This window comes from Salmo trutta, chromosome 33 (genome assembly GCF_901001165.1).
Source record: "Salmo trutta chromosome 33, fSalTru1.1, whole genome shotgun sequence".
Classification (NCBI taxonomy): domain Eukaryota; kingdom Metazoa; phylum Chordata; class Actinopteri; order Salmoniformes; family Salmonidae; genus Salmo; species Salmo trutta.
This window is the reverse complement of record NC_042989.1, coordinates 19,460,118-19,477,507: the sequence shown is the minus strand read 5'-3', so window position 1 is coordinate 19,477,507 and position 17,390 is coordinate 19,460,118. Positions and strand designations below refer to the sequence as shown.

General features: G+C 44.8%; 1 protein-coding gene and 1 pseudogene across 1 annotated transcript; one reads left to right on the top strand and one right to left on the bottom strand.

Annotated features, from left to right (window-relative positions):
• Positions 1 to 4,036: 4,036 nt before the first annotated feature.
• LOC115172085 (AP-5 complex subunit mu-1-like) lies at positions 4,037 to 5,206 on the bottom strand (annotated as a pseudogene).
• Positions 5,207 to 5,695: 489 nt separating this feature from the next.
• LOC115172586 (exocyst complex component 5) lies at positions 5,696 to 16,633 on the top strand. Its single transcript, XM_029730157.1, has 18 exons — positions 5,696 to 5,916; positions 7,475 to 7,569; positions 8,208 to 8,355; positions 8,528 to 8,722; positions 11,632 to 11,696; positions 11,957 to 11,985; positions 12,085 to 12,194; positions 12,403 to 12,447; positions 13,258 to 13,398; positions 13,512 to 13,594; positions 13,689 to 13,898; positions 14,133 to 14,280; positions 14,391 to 14,499; positions 14,653 to 14,773; positions 14,929 to 15,015; positions 15,129 to 15,237; positions 15,503 to 15,718; positions 16,143 to 16,633. Exons 1-18 carry the CDS (start codon positions 5,890 to 5,892, stop codon positions 16,329 to 16,331), a joined length of 2,127 nt encoding a protein of 708 aa, XP_029586017.1. The 5' UTR covers positions 5,696 to 5,889; the 3' UTR covers positions 16,332 to 16,633.
• Positions 16,634 to 17,390: the final 757 nt, after the last annotated feature.

Sequence of the window (17,390 nt, the reverse complement as noted above, 5' to 3'; positions counted from 1 at the left end):
TAGAGCACTCAGAGGAATCTGGCTACAGTGGAACACACTCACAGTGGATCACAATCTCCCCCTGTTTTAACTCTTCAACTACCAGATGTTCACATACTTAGCAGTGTCTATATGACCATTATACAGTGGGGGAAAAAAGTATTTGATCTCCTGCTGATTTTGTACGTTTGCCCACTTACAAAGAAATGATCAGTCTATAATTTTAATAGTAGGTTCATTTGAACAGTGAGAGACAGAATAACAACAAAAAAATCCAGAAGAACGCATGTCAAAAATGTTATAAAATGATTTGTATTTTAATGAGGGAAATAAGTATTTGACCCCTCTGCAAAACATGACTTAGTACTTGGTGGCAAAACCCTTGTTGGCAATCACAGAGGTCAGACGTTTCTTGTAGTTGGCCACCAGGTTTGCACACATCTCAGGAGGGATTTTGTCCCACTCCTCTTTGCAGATCTTCTCCAAGTCATTAAGGTTTTGAGGCTGATGTTTGGCAACTCAAACCTTCAGCTCCCTCCACAGATTTTCTATGGTATTAAGGTCTGGAGACTGGCTAGGCCACTCCAGGACCTTAATGTGCTTCTTCTTGAGCCACTCCTTTGTTGCCTTGGCTGTGTGTTTTGGGTCATTGTCATACTGGAATACCCATCCACGACCCATTTTCAATGCCCTGGCTGAGGGAAGGAGGTTCTCACCCAAGATTTGACAGTACATGGCCCCGTCAAATGATGCGGTGAAGTTGTCCTGTCCCCTTAGCAGAAAAACACCCCCAAAGCATAATGTTTCCACCTCCATGTTTGATGGTGGAGAGAGTGTTCTTGGGGTCATAGGCAGCATTCCTCCTCCTCCAAACACGGCGAGTTGAGTTGATGTCAAAGAGCTCCATTTTGGTCTCATCTGACCACAACACTTTCACCAGTTGTCCTCCGAGTCATTCAGATGTTCATTGGCATACTTAAGACGGGCATGTATATGTATCCTTGAGCAGGGGGACCTTGCGGGCGCTGCAGGATTTCAGTCCTTCACGGCATAGTGTGTTACCAATTGTTTTCTTGGTGACTATGGTACCAGCTGCCTTGAGATAATTGACAAGATCCTCCCGTGTTGTTCTGGGCTGATTCCTCACTGTTCTCATGATCATTGCAACTCCACGAGGTGAGATCTTGCATGGAGCCCCAGGCCGAGGGATATTGACAGTTCTTTTGTGTTTCTTCCATTTGCGAATAATCGCACCAAATGTTGTCACCTTCTCACCAAGCTGCTTGGCGATGGTCTTGTAGCCCATTCCAGCCTTGTGTAGGTCTACAATCTTGTCCCTGACATCCTTGGAGAGCTCTTTGGTCTTGGCCATGGTGGAGAGATTGGAATCTGATTGATTGATTGCTTCTGTGGACAGGTGTCTTTTATACAGGTAACAAACTGAGATTAGGAGCACTCCCTTTAAGAGTGTGCTCCTAATCTCAGCTCGTTACCTGCATAAAAGACACCTGGGAGCCAGAAATCTTTCTGATTGAGAGGGGGTCAAATACTTATTTCCCTCATTAAAATGCAAATCAATTAATAACATTTTTGACATGCGTTTTTCTGGATTTTTTGTTGTTGTTATTCTGTCTCTCACTGTTCAAATAAACCTACCATTAAAATTATAGACTGATCATTTCTTTGTCAGTGGGCAAACGTACAAAATCAGCAGGGGATCAAATACTTTTCCCTCCCACTGTATATACACTGGACAAAAATATAAATGCAACATGTTGCAAACGCACAAAAAGCTTATTTCTCTCAGATATTGTGCACAAATTTGATTACATCCAGGTTAGTGAGCATTTCTCCTTTGCCAAGATAATCCATCCACCTGACAGGTGTGGCATTTCAAGAAGATGATTAAACAGTATGATCATTACACAGGTGCTCCGTGTGCTGGGGACAATAAAAGGCCACTCTAAAATGTGCAGTTTTGTCACAACACAATGCCACAGATGTCTCAAATTGAGGGAGCGTGCAATTGGCATGCCGAATGCAGGAATGTCCACCAGAGCTCTTGCCAGAGAACTGAATGTTCATTTCTCTCCCATACACCACCTCCAACATCGTTTTAGAGAATTTGGTAGTACGTTCAACTGGCCTTACAAGCGCAGACCACGTGTAACCACACCAGCCCAGGACCTCCACATCCGGCTTCTTGACCTGTGTGATCATCTGAGACAAGCCACCCGGACAGCTGATGAAACTGATGAGCATTTCTGTCTGTAATAAAGCCCTTTTGTGGGGTAAAACTTATTCTTATAGGCTGGGCCTGGCTCCCCAGTGGGTGGACCCTCCCAGGTGGGCCCTCCCAGGCCCAGTCATGTGAAATCCATAGATTAGGGCCAAATTAATGTTTGTTTATATTTTTGTTCAGTGTACCTTCCTTACTAAAAACAGGTCTACATATAGTATGTCTTGGGAAACAGCTTCGTTCACTTTTTTGTTACATTTTGTAGACATGCCTATGCATTTTCTTTTAATTTACAGGGTTTTTTGCTATCATGGTCATGCATGAGCTCTACTCTAATCAAATTGCAATTATGACCTGAATCCGGGCCCCTACGGTAAACCAATTTTTGTCATGTAATATTTAATGCCACCACACCCAGTTTCTCCAATTAGCCAGTCATCTGGCCAGCTGGGGCCTCAACTTTTAGAGGGCGGTTTAGTGGAGAGGCTGGGTATTTGAAGAGACCACTGGCTGACAGGCAGGGCAGTCACAGGGAGGGACCAGTGAGTCCTGCCAGTTCTCCAGAGGGGCACTTTGTGGCACAGACTCTGCCCAGATCAGCTTACCCTTTCACAGCCCAAGCCTCGTCTCCCACAGGCCCTCAGCTCCAGCTGACAACAAGGCCCCAGCTGCTAATTATCCGGCTGATGGAGGGGTGTGACTGAAGTAGGACTGTCAGAGCTAAGGGTGGCAACACTCTCTAAAGAGATGTGGAGTGGGATGGCCAAACAAGTTCCAAAAATGGCAGCATCAATACCATTTTGTTTTATTTCAATATCTCTATCCAGTAGTACTACTCTTTACTAGAAATCAGTTGAATAACCATTACCTCATTCTTTCACAGAAAAGGGATTGGTCTGTGTTCAGAACAGATGAGAAACAGCATTTTGCATCTTAGATGAGACCGAGACTGTAAGAACAACAGCAGATACAAACCATTCAATTACAGTACTTTGACCATTGGGTTCATAACGTTGGATGCTGTCCGTTTCACAGATTCAAACCTGGTCACCAGAATCCTGTTGTCCAGTTGCTGCAGAGACGAGAGAGACAGAGCGTACATTCAGAATTCATACAAATACACCTATTTTCATACATAATAATGAAACCAGCATTAGAACCCAAATATGTGACTATGCAAGGTTTTGCAGAGGAAAAGACCTGCACTGAATGCTGGGCTACACATCATCCATCCAGACAGAGTCAAGTCTGGCACTCAAAAGTACAACTGAAAAACATAAATGAAAAGTTTTTCTGGTTTGTTTGGTTTTAGATGCATCTCCATTGTCTAGAAAGATTCTGACTTACTTTGATGTAGACTGTAAGGTCTGTGCAGAGAGGATCTGTAGGTCCTGGGAGCTCCCCTAAGAAACTCACAGTGCTGTCTAGTGACACCTCACTGGACTTGGGGAACTTCTGGCCCAAAGAGTGGCAGGGCAGAATAGGAATGTTGTTTTTCCATAAACAATTTACATTGACGACCCCCCCCCTTTGTTTTTACACTGCTGCTACTCGCTGTTTATTATCTATGCATAGTCACTTTACCCCTACCAGCATGTACAAATGACCTCGACTAACCTGTACCCCCGCACATTTACTCGGTAACGGTACCCCCTGTATATAGCCTCGTTATTGTTATTTTATTGTGTTACTTTCTTTTCTTTTTCTTTACTTTATTTTGTAAATATTTTCTTAACTCTATTTATTGAACTGCATTGTTGGTTAAGGGCTTGTAAGTAAGCATTTCACGGTAAGGTCTACTACACCTGTTGTATTTGGCGCATGTGAAAAATACAATTTGATTTGATATGTCCATAGGTTACCTGTTAAAGAATGGCAGTTGTGTCTCACAGTACTCAAAGCTGTTCCTCACACTCTCGTGAAGTTTGAGACTCACAGTCAAATGCAGCTGGTTATCATACTCCTTCAGCTGATAGGGAGGATGGGTGGTACGGGAACCTGAGAAAAGACAGCATTTAATTTGACATGAGATGAACACAGCAATGTATGACATTTTTTGATATATGAAGAAGTGTTTAGCTATGTTTAGAAACTGTGGACCTGAAAGACTCAATGGGAGAAGGGGAACTTATAGGGGCCAGAGGCATCTACTGAAGACACACAAGGATGGACCAGGACATCCAGCAGTGGTGAGCCATTGGGTCGCAGGGAGAGAGTGACCATCACATTGGGAAGGACCCCTTCCACGTCACACAGATTACACAAAGGGAAAAAGAAGAAATGGGTTTGAGAAAATTAGGAGACAGCAGAAGGCAACAAGAAGCTTTAGCATTACATTTACTGTACCGTGAACATAAACGATATTACTGTGCTCACCTTGCAATTCACTGTGCCGTAGACACTGTGCAGTTTCCATACTGCATGGAGCGTACCATCTCCGATAGAGCTACATTCACCACAGCCCCACCATGGTGCAGCCGTTTTCTAGGCTTGGTGTTTCTGGATCCTTGCAGGAGAGGGCATTGCTGATGCCGATGAGGTCCCTGGCTGAGGGATGTCCAGGGGGGTCCCGAAGGGGCAGACCTGCAGGAAGATATAAGGTATCATGGCCAGGCGAGAGGCCAGCCCCTCACTGTCAGACTTACTCCCAGACCCACAGAGGAAAGCCCGCAGGTCCGACAACAGTGTGAGGTCCTGTGAGACAGAGAACAACCTGGCCAGAGGAAGACGGGGCCATCTACCAGGGGCAAATGGCCAACACTGGCCAGAGGACTCCTCCACTGGGACCCTCCACATGCAGCTTCATAGCTGGTGAGCGAGCGCTGCTGGTGGAGACAGTCATCTCAAAGAGCCATGTACAGTTTGTCAGTGTTTGTGAGTAATAGGAGCTGTGAGTAGGAGCTGGAGCACAGTAACATCCTCTGGGACAGACACACACAGGGAGCCGGCCAGACACTTAGCACGCTGCTCCACTGTTGGGTATCGCATGTGTTAGAGAAGAAGACAAAATACTGCACAATCACAAAGATGACATAGCCTGCTGACAGTGTTGAAAGTAGAATAATAAAAATGAGTACATGCACAGTACAATCAGAGAATACAAGAAGAAAAAAAGCATTACAAATCTGGAAAAAACGCACAACTACAGATTCCCCCTCTCGTATATAACGTTACTGTATAATCCACAATGCCCTCACACTCATTTTGGCCAGTAATGACTGTTATTGACTGATTGAGGTTATGAATAAATATGGTAACCAGGACTCTTCAGTGATACATCTATGAGTAAAATCCTAAAATAGACAAAGGAAAAATAATGCAATTTTGTTTCATTTTAAATTTACACAACTGATGTTCTATCAAATTAACATTGAGGTTCTGTTTCGTTCTATTTTCATTGCAAAATGTACTTCCTATTTTTATAACAGTGTGACTGCCTGGACCAATCAAGAAACATTTGGTGCATGCGTTTTACGCAGTGCACTCTCGCAACGATCAGTCCCAACCTTTTATTCTTCTTCAGCTCGGGATTTGTATTGCTTTGGATACAGGAAGTAGAGCTGTGTAACTGTTGTCAATAAAGGGTAAAATATAAATCCAGCTGATCAATCAGTTGTGTGTCATACCCGACTGTTAGTTTGCAATTTCTACATTGCACATCGAAGTAAAACATGTCAACTACTGCTCAACTATTCGAGGTAAATTGAACTGCATGTTCTAGTATTGTTGGGAAAGCTGTCTGCTAGTGCTAGGTAGCTATCTAATGTTAGCTAGGTGGAGAATGGAGAAGTCAGTGCTAGCTATCCATCCATATGACGATAAGCCCGAGCTAGCAAGCTAGCCAGCCTATTGTTTAACAGATTAGGCTATAGCTAGCTGGCTAACGTTCGCTATAGCTAGCTAGCCAGATAACTATAATGAGTGTGAATCGCGTTTTTGAAAGGAAGCTGACATCATCTAGCTAGCTACCACTCGCTATACAGTTGACAGTGCTGTGTTTATCCAGGGATATGTTGATGTGATATTGTCAAACGTGTAGCTACCTACATATGATGGCCAACAGAGCCTTTCCAGCAGTGAATGTTAATTCTAGCTACTATGTTTTTTGTTATTGTCTACTGGTGTACAGTTGCATTGGCTAGCTTGTCACGCCCGGTGTTGGCCCAATAATGTACTACGGTCGGTGAAAGGGCTAGCCCAGTGTTAGCTATAAGCAGTGACTACGTTTACATGCGCATATTATTACTGATAGTAGCTCATATCCCGTTTAAGGTCTTATTCGGGAAAAGCTGTTTACATGCACCTTTGATATCCTGCTCATGGGTATCCCTGTAAACATGACTAAACATAATATGCTTCATTTAAATTCATATGGGTTAGTCACTGAAATATGGACACTGCGTGTCGGCCTATAACCGCTCACATGTAGCGTAATATAATATTAACTCCTGGAGAATTATTCATTTCTTGCAGTGTAATTATACAACAAATGTTAATTTTGTCTCGGGAACAGCAGTGAAGAAATATTATGTTTTCTTTCAGCATCTCTTGAGAAAATGCAAATGTGTGTGTAATGTGCTATCCCTGACACTGTTATGCCATCAGACAGTATTTCAACCACATCAAATATGCACCAAAACTGAAGTCTTATCAGAAACCTGTTTGGTATTTTTCTCAGCTTTTCATTTCCTTAACTGGTCAAGCTGATGACATTTGGACATTTTGCACAGGACCAATCTTTCCACTGTTTTCACCCCGGTCACTAAACAAAACAGACAGTTTTACCAGCGTTAACTAGATTACTAATGCATTCATTCCATCGATGTAAGACATTATTCTGGTGAGCACTACTTTATTTGGTCTTCTGGGGCAACAAGTTATGACAGGAGAGAAGCTGCATGTATCAAACTATAGTTGACAAACAAATGGCCTACCAAATGTCTTAAATTATAAGCAGAAACTTATATTAATTATAGTAGGCAAAATTATTAAGGAATTATTATGGTGAATCGAACTGGCAGGTAGCCTACTTTTTGAAGTGATTTCAGTTTACGTAGAATTTCAGCACCCCGCAGAAGGACCGCAGTTGTACAGGACAAACATAGGTACAGGTAAGCGTTTTCAGAACTCAACCCCACCTCGAAATAAGAGAAAAGAGTTGACCGTTCCTCAGCTAGGTCCAGTATTGCTCATGTCATGTAAGATACACACCATTTACACTGATTTACTGTGTGTGTGATATGATATGATCCACAGGAGCCCTTTGATGCAGACGAGTACATAGAGAGGTTGGCCTGGAGAACCCCTGGAGGAGGGTCCAAAGGAGGAGCAGAGGCATTCGATCCCAAAAGGTTGTCTTGTACTAAAGACATGGCTTTATTGAGACTCACTGTAATCATGGCTCTAGTCCCAACCATACAGCAAGCTTTATTTAAACCTCCATTGAAGATAACTCTGAGGCAGAGCATTATGGGAGGCCACCAAGTTCTGAGTCATACAGTAACTGACAGAGCGGGAATGTATGGGCGATGTGCCTAAGCTGTAGCCACCGCCTAAGGAATTAGCCAAGAGATTATATACTCATCATTTTGGGATGTTTCCTACTCTGTTAAATATGGTGCTGACTTACAACATTTGCTCCACAGTCCTCACTTTAAAAGCAGCTGACGAAGCTTCCAGTTTGTAGAGATTCTGAAATCTGGGGACCCAAGAATTAAGCCCCCAATGCTATTTATAAATATTAACTGAGAGAGTGTAAGGTTAGTAGGACAAATCTAACCCCATATTACTCAATCACTCATGCTAGTAATATAGTAAAGCATTTTTTCCCTACCCTTTGTTTGCTGTAAAACTCATGACTGTAGATCAATGAAGACTGTTGAAGGCCAGCTTGTACTGCAAGTGGACTTATGGCTATAGAGTGTTTACTCTAGACCAATGTGAGGTAGGCCTGCAGTGTGTTAAAGCCCTTGTCCTGCTTCCCTTCCAGGCTGCTGGAGGAGTTTGAGAACCATATAGAGGAGCTGAAGCATCTCGATGAGAAGATCCAGCGGCGGGTGGAGAAGCTGGAGCACCAGTGTCACAGAGAAGCCAAGGAGTTTGCCCACAAAGTACAGGACTTACAGAGGAGCAACCAGGTCAGCTTCTTGGCCCACCGGACCCTTAACCACCCACCACCACCCCAAATCCCCAGGAGTTTCTCCTGTAGACAGACACTTTTCTGAAGAAAATGTTTTGTTTTATCCACATTCATCAATCATGTCCCTAAACATGTGACTTCTTTTTGCACAACTCTTTGTCTCCATACAGGTAGCCTTCCAGCACTTCCAGGAGTTGGACGAGCACATCAGCTATGTGGCCACCAAGGTGTGTCACCTTGGTGACCAGCTGGAGGGCGTGAACACGCCCAGGCAGAGGGCTGTGGAGGCCCAGCGTCTCATGACCTACTTTAATGAGTTCCTGGATGGGGAGCTGCGCAGTGATGTCTTCAACAACCCAGAAAAAGTCAGGATACATACACTACCATCCACCCACATGTAGTCCTAAAGAGATTGACCTTTTTATGTTTTCAAAAAAGATTGAGTTTGACCGTTGAAACCAAAAAAAACACTACAGCAGTGAAAGATATTAAGAACTGAAATTAGTTAATGAACAGGATTATGAAGTAACCACCCATTTTAATTTGTGGAATTGATCCCTTTAGTTGAAACCCTTAGCTAATTTGGATTAATATACTTGCATTTACTTCTTGACAATAGCTAGCGGGTTGACTGGTATGGATGTCAACATGCTCATGTCTGTCTTAATTGCCTTAAGGTGCAAGGTAGACTGGGCCTAATTAATCTATGTTTCCTAAGGATGGGTAGGTTGTTTAGCAACAACCGATGCATGTGCAACTATGGGGCAAAACAGACGGGTTGACGGAGATTGTTGACAACATGTAAACTATATTTCGTCTCCAATGTTTATTGAAAACAAATTAATTTGCACAATTAGCATTTGTTGTCTCTCAAAGACATTTCTCCGGTTGTTGTTTAGCTAGCTAACAAATTTTAGCCATATTAGCATAGACGTGACATCAGTCAAACACCCCCAAAAAAGAGACAGTATCAGTAACAAGATAATTTTGGTCATGTAAAGTATGTGGACACCTGCTCATTGAACATCTCATTCCAAAATCATGGGAATTAATATGGAGTTGGTCCCCCCCTTTGCTGCTATAACAGCCTCCACTCTTCTGGGAAGGCTTTCCACTGGATGTTGGAACATTACTGCGGGGACTTGCTTCCATTCAGCCACAAGAGCATTAGTGAGGTTGGGCACTGATGTTGGGCATTAGGCCTGGCTCGCAGTCAGCGTTCCAATTCATCCCAAAGGTGTTCGATGGGGTTGAGGTCAGGGCTCTGAACAGGCCAGTAAATTTCTTCCACACCGATCTCGACAAACCATTTCTGTATGGACCTCGCTTTGTGCACGGTGGAATTGTCATGCTGAAACAGAAAAGGGCCTTCCCCAAACTGTTGCCACAAAGTTGGAAGCACAGAATCGTCTAGAATGTCATTGCATGCTTTAGCGTTATGATTTCCCTTCATTGGAACTAAGGGGCCTAGGCCGAACCATGAAAAATAGCCCCAGACCATTATTCCTCCTCCACCAAACCTTACAATTGGCACTATGCATTGGGGCAGTTTGCGTTCTCCTGGCATCCGCCAAATCCAGATTTGTCCGTCGGACTGCCAGATGGTGAAGCGGGATTCATCACTCCAGAGAACACGTTTCCACTGCTCCAGAGTCCAATGGCGACAAGCTTTACATCACTCCAGCCGACACTTGGCATTGCGCACGGTGATCTTAGGCTTGTGTGCGGCTGCTCGGCCATGGAAACCCATTTCATTAAGCTCCCTACGAAGAGGTCTTGTGCTGACTTTGCTTCCAGATGCAGTTTAGAACTCAGGAGTGAGTGTTGCAAAAGAGGACAGACGATTTTTTCAGCACTCGGCGGTCCTGTTCTGTGAGCTTGTTTGCCCTACGGCTTCGCGGCTGAGCTGTCGTTGCTCCTAGACGTTTCCACTTCACGATAACAGAACAGTTACAGTTGACTGGGGGAGCTCTAGCAGGGTAGAAATTTGACTACCTGAGTTGTTGGAAAGGTGGCATCCTATGACTGGCATGTTGAAAGTCACTGAGCTCTTCAGTACGGGCCATTCTGCCAATGTTTGTCTATGGAAAATGCATGGCTGTGTGCTTGATTTTATACACCTGTCAGCAACGGGTGTGGCTGAAATAGCCGAATCCACAAATTTGAAGGCGTCCACATACTTTTGTGTATATATAGTGTACAATGAGTTGAAATGAGCCACCTACGTTTCTCAACATGGCAGTTTCTTGTCCTTGTTGTTAGCTATCTGGCTATCCAGAATCACAGCAACACACCACAGCCTTCTGCCCCATTGAAGCGTTCGCATTGTTTTTGTGACGTTGTCAGCTAACCCGTCTGTAGGGTTCAAAACCATCTGAGCGACCTCACTATCAACCCTCAAAAATGTGATAGTGTATTATCAGAATATCATAGTTGTTTTTGAAGAGTTTGGGATTCTCTCAATCAATTCCTTTTAGTGGGAAAACAGTAATCAATCTCAGAGACAGGAGCTGGACATGGGATGAGAATGCTTCCAGAGAGGCATGATGTGGAAATTGCAGACAGATCCCTTTTCCTGAGCATACCTCCAGACGAGGAGGAAAGAGGAAAGCTGCGAGTGAATAGCTGAAGGGGGAAGGCTCTGCTAATCCTTCTGAAAGGGAGGGTTGGGCCGCCAGCGTGGAGACAAGTGCTGCTAAACCCTGACTGCAGAGAGACGGCTACATTACTTACATGGGATTTAGCTAATCTTAGCTGGGGGACAGATACTTAGAAAACCTTCGCCGAGCAGAAAGGCTGGATCCTCCTCACGGGAGCGGAGTAATAATGTTAGCTGAGGCAGGCATCTGCAGCAACCGGGGAGTTGCGGACGGTGGGCCTGTCCTAGGTCTGGGGTTTTCAGCCCGTGTGTGTATGTCGGGTGGGGGGAGTGGGCGGTTCTCGACAGGGCCCCTCTTTAGAGAGATATCCCTGGCCGGACAGATTATTGAAGGCAATTTAGGCTCCTGTGGGATTACAGCCCATTCAGAGGAGGCATACCAATACAGAGTTGGATATGCTGCTAACTCAGGGATGCTGTGGATGCTGTTAGCCAGGTGAGCGGCGGCTGCTTGTTATCATCTCCGTGGTGTACAGAGAGGAGGTGGAGGAGGGCTGGTTTAACATGATCCCCTAAGTGGCGATGCTGCTACTGCTGGTCTGCTCTCTGGATGTTTGGATGTCCATTTCTTATGTTCCTCTGTCTCCCCCCCCCCCCTATTTCTCCCTCTCCCAGATTAAGGAAGCTGCTGATATCATTCAGAAGTTGCATCTCATAGCCCAGGAGCTGCCATTCGACAGGTGAGTAGTCCTGGAGGCAGCATTACACGAGCTCTGTGGTATAATGTAAACAGTATCGGTGCTGCTACTCTGCCTCTAGCCCATCTCATAGAAACATCAGAAGTATTTTTGTCAATGTTAGGTTGCACTAACTTGTCTGAGGGAGAGAATATATTTAACTCGCTTCAAATCAGAGGGACTACACATTATACCATTTTGGGTTTGTCTTTTTAAATGTCTGATATCTCTGATGAACGCCTCTATCCTTGTCCTCTTAACAGGTTTGCAGATGTTAAGGCCAAGATTGCAAGTGAGTGTTTGCGTTCAACATGCTCTTTTGTTGCTGATTGATGGACAAGTGATAACACAGCCAGGATAAGAAAGGCAGCTAAATCTGTTGTGTGTCTAGGTAAGTACCACGACCTGGAGCGCCAGCTGATCCAGGAGTTCACGGCGGCCCAGCGTAGGGGCGAGATTGGACGCATGCGGGAAGTCGCTGCAGTCCTCTTACACTTCAAGGTGACCCACAAACACTGGACACACTTTGATGTCTCCATATTAAAGGAAATGTGTGTTATTGTTTGAGTTGTGTTGTAACTTACAAATATGCTCTTGTGTCTCATTCAGCATCTATGCAACCATGCATACAGTTTGTTGTCATTTTTTGGTGATGTTAGATTGTGGAAGTGATGCAGGTGTGATTTTGACATGTCTATGTTTCCTGCAGGGCTATGCACACTGTGTGGATGTATATATCAAGCAGTGCCAGGAGGTGAGTGTGCAGTGTTCAGTTGAACATCAACCCTTTATAACAGCTCAGTATAGAGTACCTGCGTGCTTCTGTAGTCTCACAGCAGGTTAGTTCTGAGGTCTGGATTTAACATAGCCCCTCTAGTAATTTAATAAGATCTCTATGTCATAAACCCTCAAAGTTCCAGAATGGGATGAAAATGGTAGCCATTGTTAAAATACAAACCATTCTAATTGGAATGAATGGCAGTAGAGGCATTAGTAAAGAAGTGATGCATTTCCTGCTTTTACTTAGGCAGAAAAATGCAACTAAGGTGGGATATATCAGAATTAGTGTTATAGAATTATTGTTACCCTAAAATATTGTAATGTAAATTATGTATAAATAGGCTAAAAAATCTATGTAAACAGACCATACATGTCTCAATGTTTTGTTGCCCTGGAAAGCTGTGAGTGTTACAATACGATATCAGTACTTGTTGCATTTCTGACTCGTCTAAGTCTTATCATCATCTGATTTCAGCCAGTGTATGGCTGTGGATTGACTGCATTTGTATGGAATATTGGCAGTTAAATTGAAAATATATGGAATCATTCCACTTAAACTAGCTGGTTAGCTAGCTAATAAACATACTGTGCAGATCATCTTCAAATTCATTGTTTTACACCATCTTATCACAGCACACTGGCTGCCTAACTCCCTGACCAAAATGGCTGACCTTTTATACTGGCATAAGACTTTATCCATTCTAGTATTCTAATTCCTAATTCTATGGGGTTAACCCTCTCTCTCGCTCTCTCTTTTGCACTCTGTCTGACTGTCTGTGTTCAGGGGGCGTACATGCGTAGTGATGTGTTTGAAGACACTGCACTCCTCTGCCAGCGGGTCAACAAGCAGGTGGGAGAGGTCTTCCAGAGCCCCGAGACCGTCATGGCCAAACTCATCCAGAACATCTTTGAGAACAAACTACAGGTACAGTGGACAGTCTCTCCTATTGACCAAATCTTCAGCTGCCACAAGGTTTAAAAATTTCTTAGTTCTCTGACCCAGTTCTGATGGACTGACTAAGCAGTTTTGTGTTCCAGGCCCATGTAAAAGAAAAACTGGATGAAACCCGCCACTCTGATGTAGAACAATACCTCAAAAACCTCTATGACCTTTATACCAGGTAATACTGCTGTTCACCCTTTGACCTCTCACTCTAAGCACCTCATACCATCTATTCTGAATTTTTTGAAACCGTGGCAACCCTGTGTCTCCAGGACAACGGCCTTGGCTTCCAAGCTGACAGAGTTCAACCTGGGCTCAGACAAACACACCTTCCTGTCTAAGCTCATTAAAAACATCTTCTCCTCCTATCTGGAGAGCTACATTGAAATGGAGAAAGATTACCTCCGCACGCGCAGCGCCATGATCCTTCAGCGCTACTACGACTCCAAGAACCACCAGAAACGCCCACAGGGTGGGGGCAGGTAGGAAGTGACTGACCACCTCTACCCCAATACCCCCTGACCCTCTCTTCAGTCTCTTCTTCCTTTACCCAATACTTCTTGTTCATCCTTGGGGTCAGATCTCAGTTGGATTAAATAGTTAAATGGATTTAAATAGTACGTTCCTCATCTCTCCACTCCTCATCATAGCAAGGTCCTGTCTTTGAGTTCAGACTCTTCCCTTTTCCTTAAGTGTATTAATGCTCCCCCCCCCAGTATCCAAGAGCTGAAGGAGCGGATCAGGCAGCGCACCAACCTGCCCCTGGGGCCCAGCATTGACACCCACGGAGAGACCTTCCTCTCTCAGGAGGTGGTGGTCAACCTGCTCCAGGAGACGCGCCACGCTTTCGAGAGGTGCAACAGGGTAAGGCTGCTATGCTGCCACCTACAGGAGAGACAATAACACTGCATGCAGTACATCTCTGTAGAGTGCTGAGAGTAAATCAGGTCCTGTCTCTGTGTGTTGTGAACCAGCTCTCAGATCCCTCGGACCTGCCCAAGAACGCCTTCTCCATCTTCCTGCTGCTGGTGGAGCACCTGTGTGTGGACCACATCGACTACGCACTGGAGATCGGCCTCTCCGGTACATCTAACTCTCACTAACACAGTAAAGGCTGCGAAACCTTGAGCAGATACTTTTCATTTGTAGGTGTTGTATATTCATCTTCCTATCCTTCTGTTGATCTCCTTTGACTTTTTTTTTAAAGGAAAGTGGTGTGTTTCTCTCTTTCTACAGCCATTCCTTCAGCTGATGCCAAGAATGCCAACCTGTACTTCCTGGATGTGGTCCAGCAGGCCAACACCATCTTCCACCTGTTTGATAAGCAGTTCAACGACCACCTAATGCCTCTTATCAGGTTAGCGTGGGGCCTGAACTGTCAATCACACACCCCCCCCCCCCCCCCATTAAAAGGTAGCAACTCTCTAGCTAGCTTCATGCTGTCCAGATAAAGTTGTTCTGTGTTAAGTTTTTATTTCCTTTGACCTTTCATGGCCCTTCTGTCTCCACCAGCTCGTCTCCCAAACTGACAGAGTGCCTGCACAAGAAGAAGGAGGTGATTGAACAGATGGAGGTGAAACTGGACACAGGCATAGACAGGTCAGTAAACCACAAAGTGTTTTAAATGTTATCAACAGCATCATGGGAAGTGAGTGAATGTATCCTATTAGTGTGTTAGGGGTGGTCGTCATGGTGTTGTCCTCTCTCTGCAGGACACTGAACTGCATGGTGGGACAGATGAAGCACATCCTGGCTACGGAACAGAAGAAGACAGACTTCAGACCTGAAGATGAGAACAACGTCATGATCCAGTGCACCGCAGTAAGTAGTGAACTGCACCCAACCTCCACCTCTGGTCTCATTTATGAAAAGCAAAGCGAGAATCAAAACCATGTTAAACACACTGCTCCTGGCAGTTCAGAATAGGTTGTCGAATTTCACTGTGTATTTTTTTTAAACTGTATTTAACTTGAAAGTACCAGAGAATTCTTCATAGTTGCTAATAATTTTATTGCACATTTATTAATTTGACCTTTGACACCAAACCTACATAGTCCGACTCCTACTTCCTCCCTGTGCTCCCCAGGCCTGCTCCAAGGTTTGTGTGTATGTGAGTCGGCAGGTAGAGCGTGTGCGGAAGTCCATGGACGGTAAGAACGTGGACACAGTTCTGACGGAGCTGGGCGTGCGTTTCCACCGCCTCATCCACGAGCACCTGCAGCAGTACAGCTACAGTTCCATGGGAGGCATGCTGGCCATCTGCGACGTGGCCGACTACCGCAAAAGTGCCAAGGACTTCCGGGTGAGAGGTCACACCAGAGTTAGCATCATTACGCATGTAGCAACAGTTGACATCATGTAGAGCTAGTAATGATACTGAATAAATGCCTCTTGGCCTAGTTAAAGGTTGGATTTATTCCTCCTAGCAGAACGCTAATGGTTTGTCTGTCCCCTAGGATCCTCTGGTTCCTAATGGTTTACTGTCTGTCCCCCAGGATCCTCTGGTTCCTAATGGTTTACTGTCTGTCCCCCAGGATCCTCTGGTTCCTAATGGTTTACTGTCTGTCCCCCAGGATCCTCTGGTTCCTAATGGTTTACTGTCTGTCCCCTAGGATCCTCTGGTTCCTAATGGTTTGTCTGTCCCCTAGGATCCTCTGGTTCCTAATGGTTTACTGTCTGTCCCCCAGGATCCTCTGGTTCCTAATGGTTTACTGTCTGTCCCCCAGGTTCCTCTTGTGCTGCAGCTCTTTGACACACTCCACGCCCTGTGTAACCTCCTGGTGGTTGCCCCAGACAACCTCAAACAGGTCTGCTCCGGCGAGCAGCTCACCAACCTGGACCGGAACCTTCTGCACGCCTTCGTACAGCTGAGAGTGGACTACCGCCAGGCCAGACTGGGACGACACTTCAGCTAATGGCCCTGGCCAATGCGTCGCTGTCCAGCCCTCGGTCCGTCCAATCACCACGGCCTATGATTTCACAAAGCTCACCATGGAAACGGAATTCAGCCAACTTGGATGGAGTCTTCTCTGAGTTAGTCTTTCATTCTCATCTGCAGTAGCACCTTTTGCTTTGTCTGTCCTAGAGGCCAAGAAAGACCACCGCCATTCACAGTTGGTCTACAGGTAGCCTAGCGGTTAGAGCAGGGTTTCTTAAACTATGGGTCGGGACCCAAAGTGGGCCCTGAGTTTGTGGGAGGTGGGTCGAGTTATGAGAATACATACATAATCACACACTATCTCTTCTTAATTTGGGTTGTTGGAGGACGATTTGGGTCACGGGAGGACGGTCAATTTCTCATTTGGGTCTCGAGCTGATAAAGTTTAAGAAACCCTGGGTTAGAGCATTGGGCCAGTATCCGAGAGGTTGCTGGTTTGAATACTCGAGCCGACAAGGTGAATAATCTGTTTATGTGCCCTTGAGCATGGCACTTAACCCTTGTTTGCTCCAGGGGTGCGATACTACTATGACTGACCCTGTAAAACAGGGCTGTCAAACTCATTCCATGGAGGGCCTAGTGTCTGCTGGTTTTTGTTTTTTCCTTTCAATTAAGACCTAGACAACCAAGTGAGGTGAGTTCCTTACTAATCAGTGACCTTAATTCATCAATCAAGTACAAGGGAGGATGAAAACCCGCAGACACTCAGCTCTCCGTAGAATGAGTTTGACACGTGCTGTAAAACAACACATTTTCACTGCACCTTTCACCTAAATTTACCTGCATTTTGCCCTTGATTTCTGCAACACAAAGAATTTTAAATGTATATGACTCTTGTTTTGAAATACTAATCCACCAAAACATGATTGTGTCATATTACCGGTAATATGAACCTTGATTTCCAAGCTTTCAACTTAACATAAAGAGACATATTTTGTTTTTGTTTTGATTGTGCCAAATGTATATTCTGTGGCTGCACTTGTACACAGGAACAGACTTTAAAGCTACTGCAAAGACAAAGTTGAGCTCTTCATAG

Coding starts and splice junctions, on each gene's coding strand:
- LOC115172586 (XM_029730157.1), top strand. CDS start 5,890: ATGTCAACTACTGCTCAACTATTCGAG. Junction 12,448..13,257: donor ATATCAAGCAGTGCCAGGAG/GTGAGTGTGCAG, acceptor GTCTGTGTTCAG/GGGGCGTACATGCGTAGTGA. Junction 15,238..15,502: donor TCATGATCCAGTGCACCGCA/GTAAGTAGTGAA, acceptor TGTGCTCCCCAG/GCCTGCTCCAAGGTTTGTGT.